This window comes from Lynx canadensis, chromosome A3, assembly GCF_007474595.2.
Source record: "Lynx canadensis isolate LIC74 chromosome A3, mLynCan4.pri.v2, whole genome shotgun sequence".
NCBI classification, from domain to species: Eukaryota; Metazoa; Chordata; class Mammalia; order Carnivora; family Felidae; genus Lynx; species Lynx canadensis.
The window spans coordinates 104,291,019-104,302,085 of NC_044305.1; the positions used below are offsets into that span (position 1 = coordinate 104,291,019).

The window sequence follows — 11,067 nt, forward strand, 5'->3', positions numbered from 1 at the left end:
TTGTGTTGTTGTTGTTGCTGTTGTTGTTTAATTTTTTTTTAAGTTTGTTTCTTTTTGAGAGAGAGAAAGAGCACAAGCATGTGCGTGTGAGTGGGGGAGGGGCAGGGAGAGAGGGAGAGAGAGAGAATCCCAAGCAGGCTCTGCACTGTCAGCGCTGAGCCCGACTCAGGACTCAATCTCAGCAACTGTGAGATCATGACCTGAGCTGAAATCGAGGGTTGAATGCTTAACCAACTGAGCCACCCAGGTGCCACTGACTCCATTTCTTGATTGGATAGGACCCAGTCACTTCTAGAACCTCTACTTGGGATCTTTGGCAATCAGGAAAGAATTAGGACAGGAGGCCAGTGCTCTTCATCCCAGTAGGGGCCACAGATGTCATGAGGCCTAGATGCTGTTTAATTACAGTATCCTTATAATGTCCATTGTATCCTAAAAATAACACCGTAGCTTGCTTGAACATATTTCTGGCCCTTAGAACTAAACAAAACTTGACTAATAACACTAATACACGAATTTGCTTTTGCTTTTTTATTCTTGGCCATATAGGCTCCACATTAGCCTTTAAAAAAAATGCTAGTATAAGCATCCTCTGGTCATCTTGAATTTAAAAGTCAGATTGAGTTATTTATTAAATTGCTTATTTATGTCAAAATACTACAGAGCACAATGCTTATTATAGATTTATAAAATGGAGTAAAAATTGACTTCATTGTAAACTATTTGATTTTTAATAGTTTTCTGATATGGGAACAGAGCTCTGTTCCCAGGAAGCTGCTAACTCAGGAACAGAGTTGTGGCACTATCCGTAATTTCCATCTCCTGGGAAAGGGTGAATTTACTTCTAGGCTTGCTTTGCTCTTAGTGGGGTATTGAGCATAAGGACTGTTTCACACCTAACGGATATGTAGGGATTTTTAGTCTGGGTCAGATAACTATGAAATGGGAGTGGTCTCTTTTCATGTTTCCTTCTCTAGCTCTGCCAACTCTGACCTGGGCCTTTTCCAAGAGGACATAGTAGAGGAGAGAATGGCAGCTGTACCTCTAACAGCCAGATGGCAGGTGAGTTGGATTTTCTTCAGTCCGGAGCCTTGAGATTGGTCTCATTTTGGTAGAAGTGATGCTCTATAGAAAAGACTAGTACCCTTTCTGGCTTCAGATTCTCTCCCTTCTCACCATACAACAAAGCTGTAGGGATCTTCCTTCTGAAGTTTTTTTTTTTTTTTTTTAACATTTATTCATTTTTGAGATTGCGAGAGGCAGAGCATGAGCAGCGGAGGGGCAGAGAGAGAGAGACACAGAATCTGAAGCAGGTTCCAGGCTCTGAGCTGTCAGCACAGAGCCCAATGCAGGGCTCGAACTCACAGACCATGAGATCATGACCTGAGCTGAAGTCGGACGCTCAACCAACTGAGCCACCCAGGTGCCCTGGGATCTTCCTTCTAGATGGCCCTTCATAAGGCCTTGATGACCAGCCCTGTCCTGTGTTTTGTAATGGTTGGGTAGCAGAGAATTGAGGCAGCTCTGCCCTTAGCAATGGCTCAGGGAGTGCTTAGAGAACTTTCATGAGAATTTAAAACTTCTGAATCCTCTAGTCTGGAATATTATCTTCCTTTCAAAGGGACACCATATTTTTTATCCTTTTTCTTCAGTTTTAGCTCTTACAAGTATCCTCTGTTCTTTGTACACTCATCATAGATCTTCCCTTGACTTGAGAACCTGTTGTTCAAACTGAGATCTCATGGATCCATGAGTGTTAGAGCTGAAAGGGAATTTAAAGATCATCTACTCTAATTCTTTAATTGATAGTTTAAAAAATTGAGGCCAGTAACAGTGTCCCTGAAGTTTGGAGGCTCTGTCATGGATATGATGACATGAGGCCATCACCAAGAGTTTCATGCCTCAGGTCACAGACCTGTACCTCTTACTTAAAATATCCAGTGCTCTTACATCATCAAAACAGTTTCTTTTTTATTCCATGTGTCTTCCAGTGCTGTAGTCTTTACTCTTCCTCAGTGAGACATAAAAGAAGACACGTAGGTGAGTAAGAACATGTTTGTCTTTTCAGAAGTCACTCAAGTTTAAGGATGTGGCTGTGAAGTTCTCAAAGGATGAGTGGAAGCAGCTGGTCCCTACTCAGAGGGCTCTTTACAGGGAGGTGATGCTGGAGAATTATCAGGGTTTTGTTTCTTTGGGTAAGTATGACTTTCTTCAATGACTCAGAATCTGCCATTGGGTGTGTGTGTAGAGAATATGCCCCCCCCTTTTTTAAAGTGTATTTATTTATTTTTGAGAGAGAGGAGAGGGAGAAGGAGAGAGAGAAGGAGAGAGAGAGAATCCCAAGCAGGTTCTATGCTCAGTGTGGAACCCAACATGGGGCTCAATCTCACTACTGTGAGATCATGACCTGAACCAAAATCAAGAGTCGGACGCTTAACTGACTGAGCCACCCAGGTGTCCCTGGCCCTTCTTTACTTACTGGGGCAGAATTGTACATCTTTAGATAGATCCCTAGCAAAGGTACAAGTGGTTTGTGAATTTATTTACCTTTCGTTGTTTGCTTGTATTTAACTCATGGCTGTCAGTACTATCAGTAAATGGTCCTTTGGATATGGATAGAGTCTGAAGGATAAGTGAAGTTTGGTCTGAGACTCTAGCTTTAAGCAAAAAATTATGTTAAATAAAATGGAAAATGGGTACCCCTTTTTCTGGGAATTGTCCTAAGGGGGAAAAATCAGATAAATGTTTATCCCTGTTTTGGCTAAAATTGTGAAACAATGGAAACAGCACAGGTACTTGGTAGTAGGGATTTAGGTAAATAAACCATTGTACATCCATAATGGGCTATAGTATAGGATGGGCCTTGACCATGAATGATATTTATAGAGTTAGAAAGATATTAATGATATGTTGTTAAATGATAAAAGCAGGCTACAAAATGATTGGAACTTGAGTACATTCACAACATATATCTATATGCATAGAAAAGTGGAAGAATCTACACCAAAATTTTACCCCTAATTGTCTTTGACTAGTAGACTTACAAGTGACTTTTTCTCTTTTTTATATTTCTTAATGGTCTACAATGAACATTACATATTTTTTTTAACGTTCACTTATTTTGAGAGAGAGAGCATGAGCAGGGGAGGGGCAGAGAGAGAGGGAGAGAGAGAGAATCCCAAGCAGGCTATGTGCTGTCAGCATATAGCCCCTCATGGGCTCAGTCCCATGAATGGTAAAATCATGACCTAAGCCGAAATCAAGAGTCAGGCGCTTAACCAACTGAGCCACCCAGGTGCCCTGAACATAACATATTAAAAAAAATTTTTTTTTAACATTTATTCATTTTTGAGAGACAGAAAAAGAGCATGAGCGGGGAAGGGGCAGAGAAAGAGGGAGAAACAGAATCTGAAGTAGGCTCCAGGCTCCAAGCTGTCAGTGCAGAGCCCAACGTGGGGCTCAAACTCACGGAGTGTGAGATCATGACCTGAGCTGAAGTCGGACGCTTAACCGACTGAGCCACCCAGGCGCCCTGAGGAAACATTTTTAAATGCATAGAGTGATTTACATAATATTTAGTATGGTGGGTACCTCAGTAGGGGAAGGGAGAGGGGATGAAGGAGGGGCTTCAATTTTAGTGTTAATATCAAGTTAGATGGTGGGTTCGTAGCTTTTTGTTTTAGTCTTTATGCTTTTTTGTATGTCTTAAACATTTAGTATTGCATTTTAAAACATAAATATAGAAAATTTATGTATGTCACCATATAAATTTATATTATATAACATTTATAAATGCCATTACTTTAAATCATCAAAAACCAAAGACATTATAATTCATTTTTTAAGGATTTCTAAAAAATTGTTCACTGATATTTTTAGTTTTAAGTGTTTACTATTAACTGCACATAAGGTGAGTCATATTTCTTAAACTATTCCAGTTTGATTTGTTAGTTGCTTCAAATTCAGTATAATTGCACGGAAATATAATTAAAGGATACAAATCTATTCTTTAAGAAACGACAAAAGAAGATGGGGTAGCTTCTTCACCTTAGTTCCTTGAGGTGCAGAACCTTCTCCATATTCCACTTCTCTAAGCTAAGAATTTTCCCTCAACTCTTAATACTAGTTCCATCTTGGGGAGGTGCCTCCTACATCAGAGAAAAATTAGTGAACTACTTCAATAGATCTAATTCAGATTTTCTAGAAAGTCAGTACCGACTTCCCTTTAGAGAAGAAGAATTAGCATCTTATTTTAGAAATTAGCATATGATTTTTGGATACTGCCATTTTCCTATCTAGAGGATAAGGGGATTTTATTAAACCCCAGGATGGTTGTGAATTTCCATCCCAAACAGCCATTTCTCATTTTGTCCTTTGTGAGCAGGACTTCTAGTTCCTAAACCTGATGTGATTTTCCAGTTGAAAAGAGGTGAAGAGCCATGGAAACTTGATTTTCAGGAAGATGAAGAAAGAGAAGCCCCAGGAAGTACTTATTTAGGTATGTGTAAACTAGGCGGATAGGATTTCGATAGACAGTTCACTTGCAGAGACCATTCCTCAGGACCTCTTAGGCCTGTGGAGATGTTCACTGCTTTTGTCTGGAACACTCATTCCCCCAGATAGCCATGTGGCTTTCCTGTCACCCTTTTCAAGTTTTTGCTCAAATGTGCTGCCTTCTCAGTCAGGCCTGCCCTGATGACCCTATCTTTAATTGCAATCTCTCCATCACCTTCCCCCTCCCCAGCCCCTGCACTATCTAGCTCTCTTCCCAGTCTGTCTTCCTCACATACTGTACTTTTTTACTTCTTTATTTTGTTTACTGTCTGTCCATACCTGCCCACTAATTAAAATGTAAACTCCATCAGAGGTTTTGTATCGTTCACTAATGTATCCCCAACCTTTTGAATAGTACCTGGTACGTCGCACGCACTCAGGTATTTGTCAGATGAATGAACAGGTAGCAAGGGGGTTGGGGGAGGGTTGAGACCTATTTATAATGAACTCTGATAACACTTTTTTTATCTTTCCTACTTATCCTTTACCATATCTCCTTCCTCTTCCTTTAAAAACCGTTCAGTAGTCATTGACAGTTCACTTTCTCAGGTCCAGGCTGGCCTCTCCATTTACTCTCTGCTGTTTAAACTCATTGACCTGTAATAAACTGCCTAGTCATTTCCATGCTTCTTTGTGTATAGCCTACTTTTCTGCATGGATCTCTCCCTGAAATGCTCTTCTTTTGGCTGTTCTCATGGTTAACATATCTTTCAGAGCTCAGCTTAACTGTCACTTCCAGATGACCGTTCTTAAGTTTTTCCTCTAAAGAAGACCCCCACTCCAACTTCTGTTCATTATTTTCTTCACTGGACTTACCACCATCTGTGGTGTTTTATTTGTTTTTTGTCTCCTGTCGTGTTGAATATAAGCATCATGAGGGCAGGGACCATGTCTGGTCTTGTTCATTAGAGTCCCAGTGACTTCTGTTGTGCCTCGCACTTTGTAGGCACCTAGAAAATATATAACGAATGAATAACAGAGACTTGTTTAGTGGGCGAAATGACCACCTTCCACTTCCATCTCTGTTCCTCTGTTTTCCTCTGCCATTTTTCAGCCTCTCTCTGATGCTTTGCTTTTGAGGAGTTACAATAAACAAGGAAGTATTTTGTATTCATTCTTTTCTGAACAAAGATAATGTTCTCTTTTTCACTAGCACTAAGACCCAGTCATATCTATATTTTCTATTTGTTTCAGACCAGAATGCTAGACTTGAGAGCTGGGACTCAACTAAAAGCCAGGATATTTCTAAAAAAGGAAAGTTGCAAAAGACACTAATGGAAAAACTCAGAAAAGATGGTCCTCTGGGTCCTGCACTTGGCTCAGAAAACCTCAGGGGCACAAAGAAAGAACATCTATCGGGGGAGATTTTGAAGAAATCCTCCCCCAAGGAGAAGGACTCCAGGCAAAGATCCACTCCTGCCAAGAAAACCAACAGTAAGGGGAGAAACTTTGAATGCAGCATATGTGGGAAGACCTTATATAACCACTTATCCCTCACTCGCCATCAAAGGACTCACACCGGAGAGAAGCCCTACAACTGTAAAGAATGCGGGAAAGCCTTCAGCTATAGAAGTAGTCTTAAGAAACATCTGATGTCTCACACTGGGAAGAGCCCCTTTGAATGCAACGAATGTGGGAAAACTTTCTATGACCGATTAACCCTTACTGAACACCAGCGAACTCATACCGGAGAGAAGCCCTTTAAATGTAACGAATGTGGCAAGGCTTTCTTTGTCCGCTCATCTTTTACTCGCCATCGGAGAATTCATACTGGAGAAAGTCCTTATGAGTGCACAGAATGTGGGAAATCCTTTAGCCAGAAGAGCATCCTCGCTCGCCACAAGCTCACTCACACTGGAGAGCGGCCTTATGAATGCAAGGGCTGTGGCAAAGCCCTGTTTGACCGCTCCTCCCTCATTCGCCACCGGAGAGCACACACTGGAGAGACCCCTTTTGAATGTAATGAGTGTGGGAAAGTTTTCTTTGACCGCTCGTCCCTTAATCAGCATCAGAAAATTCATAGCGGAGACAAGCCCTATGAGTGCACTGAATGTGGGAAAGCCTTCCTTCAGAAAAGACGACTTACTCAGCATCAGAGAGTGCACACTGGAGAAAAGCCCTACGAGTGCAGCGTGTGCGGGAAGGTGTTCAGTTGTAAGTCATCTATCATCCAACATCAGCGACGTTATGCCAGGCAGCCGTCAGAATGTCACAGAGGTGCTCCAGCCCGGCAGGGGGCCCCCACAGAGAGTTAAGATGCTTTTATGCAAGATAATGAAGATTTGTGTTTGAGCACCTTCTAACTACCGCATATTCTCATGTCTCCATTTGGTACTAGAGGCTCAATAAATAGTCTTAATGGACCGTGCCATAGACTTCCACTGGGATGCCTCATACTTAATATAATACCCCGAGGATCCCCAAATTGGTCAGAAGCTCTCCAATCAATATGTTTTGTAAGTGTTTGAAGGGGACCCAGAGATAAGCATTGTATGTTTGTATTTATTTATTTATTTATGTATAATTAATTTTTTTAATTTCTAGACCACTCCATAAGAACAGGAACTATTTCATACCTGTGAGCTGCTGTGTCCTCAGTGTGATGCCTGCCACTTATTATATATTTTCTCAATGAATGAATACCTGTCTAGTCATGAGAACTTGAGTCCTCAATCAAAAGCACTTTCCAGAACTAGAGACTTCAGTAAGAAAATTAACATGAAGCTAATACATCTGTAGGACTGTAAATACCTTCATGATAATTGTGCTATTAGCTCTTAATCTACTCTTCTTTGAGGTTCCTGGAGTCCTGGTTTGGGTATGCCCTGTTCTTCACTAGGGACGTCATCCAGCATCAGTTGGCTCTTCTGAACTTTGGCTCTTCTGCCCTCTAACCTGACCCTGAACTTTGGCTCTTCTGCCCTCTAACCTGACCTTTGGTCTCTAGTAGACTAACCCATCACCCTTGTTTCCAGGTTAGCGGTTGTGTTTTTGTGTTACATGTGTTTACTCTCACTGATAACTAAAATTCCTTAGTGTAGTTCTGCCATTCCATCCATATTTTGACATAACACCTTCCCTTTCTCACATTGTATTCGTGTATAAATGCTGAAGGGAAAGAATATTTATGCCGAAAGTTCTCAGTCCAGTTGCAAGCCAGCTACAGCCATGGCAGCTGGGTGGGGTTCCAGGCTGAAGAAGTCAGCCACAGTGAACCAGGAGATGGCGCTATGTCTAATCTCAAAGAATATCACAAAGCAAAGTTAACTCCAGGCATAGGTCATCCATGAGCAGTCCTCCTTTAGTACTAAAGCAGCAGACATGAGGCTGTAGCTGAGAGCTGGGCCACCGGGTCTATGAGACATGATGTCCTCCTTGCCCTCAACATCAGTATCTGTGAAACCAAAATGCAGACTGTCCTATCCACACCTACACAGTGGAGGCAGAGATTGGCTTCCTCACACCTACATCTTGAGAATTCCTGCTTAGTAATAAAGCAGTAATTCCCTGGAGCAGCTGAGAGAACATGAACACCAAGATGAGGACAGGTTCCTCGTGTCTAGGTGTGTTTTTTAAAAAGCACAGTTCTTTTCTTTTCTTTTTTATTTTTTTAAGTTTTTTCAATGTTTTCATTTTATTAAAAAAAATTTTTTTTAATGTTTATTTCTTTTTGACAGAGAGAGAGAGAGAGAGAGAGACAGAGCATGAGTGGGGGAGGGGCAGAGAGAGAGGGAGACACAGAATCCGAAGCAGGCTCCAGGCTCTGAGCTGTCAGCACAGAGCCCGATGCGGGGCTCGAACTCACAGACCGTGAGGTCATGACCTGAGCTGAAGTTGGACACTCAACCGACTGAGCCACACAGGCGCCCCTCATTTTATTTTTTAGAGAGACAGAGTGCACGTGGGGGCAGAGGGAGGGGGAGACACAGAATCCAAAGCAGGCTCCAGGCCCTGAGCTGTCAGCACAGAGCCTGACGCAGGGTTCAAAGTCACGAACCGTGAGATCATGACCTGAGCCGAAGTCGGGTGCTTAACAGACTGAACCACCCAGGTGCCCCCAGTTCTTTTCTTTTCTTTTTTTTTTTTTTTTTAAGTAGGCTCCACACCCAATGTCGGGCTTGAACTCACAACCCCAAGATGAGAATTGCACACTTGGGGTGCCTGGGTGGCTCAGTCAGTTAAGCTTCTGGCTCTTGGTTTTGGCTCAGGTCGTGATCTCCCAGTTCGTGAGTTTGAGCCCTGCATCAAGCTCCGTGCTGGCAGTGCAAAGCCTGCTTGGGATTCTCTCTCTTTCCCCCTCTCTGCCCCTCCCCTGATTGCGCTCTCTTTCTCTCTCTCTCTCTCTCTCTCTCTCACTCAAATAAATAAACTTAAAAAAAAAAAAGAGTCACATACTCCAAGAGTCACACCAAATAAGCCAGCGAGGCACCCCTATTTTAATTTCTTGTACCATATTGGCATTACAATTGATGAAGGATAGAGAATGAGCATGACGCTCTCTTCTTTCATCCTGTTAATGGGCAGGAACCTGGAACCTTAGAAAGGACAAATGGAGTTGATAGTGAAGCCCAATAGCAGAGGCCACAAAAGAATCAGTCCCCACGATGATCAAAGATCTCATGTCCAACCTGCTAAACATGCCATAAGTATCCTGTAAAGATGTGGATTCCTTTCCTTCCCTTCACACATGTGTCTAAAACCTATGCAAAGTCTGCAGAAGAGGCAATTGACCAAATAAACTAGGATCAACTTACTGAGCCACTTTATAGAACCTCATGATTAAGCAACCTTGCAATAGCTAGTGTTGATAATAAGCATTAACTAATGCTTACTGTGGCAGAAGCCGTTAGTTGCCTAAGTTGTAGTTGTACTTTTTTTCGTCCTTAACAATAGGAAATCCAAGGCTCTTCTGAGCACAGCAGAGTGTCTTGTAGTGAGGTATGGCTAGTCAGACCAATGAAATACTGATATATCAAATGTCAGGCCAGTAATGTATTGATGTGTCAAATATCAAGCAAATGATATGTTAGTATAATTGGAATTTGTTGGACAGGACTTTTGGGGACACCTTCAAAGGGAGGGACAGCTAAAAAAAAAACAAACCCTTTTGCTTTTGCTCTTCCCTTCTTCTCTACCTGGAATGTGGATTTAGTGGCTGGAATTTCAGCAGCCATCTTGTGACTTTGAGGATATCAGCCATGCCTGAAGGATGGGAAGGGAGAAAAGCAAAAGACTTCTGATTCCTTGGTGACCTTATGAAGACTCCATACCAGCTCTGGACTGCCTAATCCTAATCTTGAATGAGAGGAAATAAACCCTTATGTATTTAACCACTATATTCACACCCAAAGGAAATTCCTGTTAAAAGTTGACGGGCAGAAGGAATTTAACTGATCAGATTCCTCCTGTTTACCCCACACTTTCAGGTTGCATCATCCAGCCACCCCTAGAGAGGCCAGATCCCAAGCCATTGTGTGGCACTTCAGCAAGCCTGGAAGTGGTGCAAGGAACCGGAAACTGGAGCTGTGCAGTTGTCTGGGCTGTGGCAAGCAACGGGGAGAGACTGGCACTCCCAGCAGATAACTGTACAGCTGGAGGTGGTGCAATCAAGTGTCCGAGTTAGTTCACAGGTTCTGGCAGCTGAGTTGGAGCAAAGAGCTGAGGATATGTGCCCAAAGGTAACATGTAACATAACTAGGTACATGACTCAGGCCTGATTTATTGCCTTTGCTATTTCACTCCCAAGTTTGATTGCCTGTCTCACATCTGCCTTCCTCTCTCAGTACCCAAGACCTTTAGCACCTCTCTCTTCTGTTGAATCTCACGTCCCTGAAACCTCCATCTGTTTGCCACCCAATCCTACCTTTACATTTCCGGTTTTGCCCTCTTCCAAGGTCACTAAAGGATTCCTTTTATATCCTCTGCATATCCTTTGATATCTCTCTATATATCAACTTTCACATCAAAGTAAATGGCCTTTAAAGGCAGCTTCTTAAGGAATGCAAAGATACGTTCCTGGTGGGATGTTGTGGCAAACACAGACTAAAGGGAAACAGAAGCCCTCAGCAAATTCAGGAAAACTCAAGGACCATCTACCCTTAAGAGACAATGGGGACTCATTGGGGATTTTTATCTTAAAAAAATAGAGTGGAGTGTTCCAGCTCCACTCTACTGTGGGACACCAATTTATGTGCTTGGGCCAGCTGGTAGTGTCTAGGGCTACCTTATTTCTAAAGTAGGGCCTCTGGGGGCACCTGGGTGGCTCAGTCACTAAAGCATCTGACTCTTGATTTCTGCTCGGGTCATGATTTCATGGTTCGTGAGATTGAGCCCCAGTTGGGGTTCCATGGTGACAGCAGGGAGCCTGTTGGGGATTCTCCCTCTCTCCCCCCCCCCCCCCCCGCTCTCTCTGCCCCTCCCCAATTCTAAAAAAAAAAAAAAAAAATCCCCAAAACTTTAAAGTAGGGCCTCTGTAAATAAAAGGAGGGTTACAAAGGACGTCCAAGTTTTCCA

At 42.6% G+C, this 11,067-nt stretch overlaps 1 protein-coding gene across 3 annotated transcripts; it reads left to right on the forward strand.

The window, feature by feature from the left end:
* Nucleotides 1-623: 623 nt before the first annotated feature.
* Nucleotides 624-10,832, forward strand: LOC115510874 (zinc finger protein 2-like). 3 transcript variants are annotated; one of them, XR_003967881.1, is made up of 5 exons: nt 624-1,062; nt 2,069-2,195; nt 4,385-4,498; nt 5,749-7,010; nt 9,981-10,069. XR_003967881.1 is itself a non-coding variant. In XM_030311171.1 (5 exons), the coding sequence occupies exons 1-5, from the start codon at nt 943-945 to the stop codon at nt 10,175-10,177; spliced, it is 1,518 nt and encodes a 505-aa protein (XP_030167031.1). In that variant the 5' UTR covers nt 624-942; the 3' UTR covers nt 10,178-10,832. The 3 variants fall into 3 exon arrangements, 2 of the variants coding, with proteins under 2 accessions (XP_030167031.1, XP_030167034.1); XM_030311171.1 differs by having other exon boundaries at nt 5,749-6,708; nt 9,981-10,832; XM_030311174.2 differs by lacking the exon at nt 9,981-10,069 and having other exon boundaries at nt 5,749-8,006.
* Nucleotides 10,833-11,067: the final 235 nt, after the last annotated feature.

Excerpts from the sequence above, each read along its gene's own strand:
- LOC115510874 (XM_030311171.1), top strand. The coding sequence starts at position 943 with ATGGGAGTGGTCTCTTTTCATGTTTCCTTCTCTAGCTCTGCCAACTCT. Across the intron at positions 1,063-2,068 it reads CTCTAACAGCCAGATGGCAG|AAGTCACTCAAGTTTAAGGA; the intron begins GTGAGTTGGATT and ends TTGTCTTTTCAG. Across the intron at positions 4,499-5,748 it reads CCCAGGAAGTACTTATTTAG|ACCAGAATGCTAGACTTGAG; the intron begins GTATGTGTAAAC and ends TATTTGTTTCAG.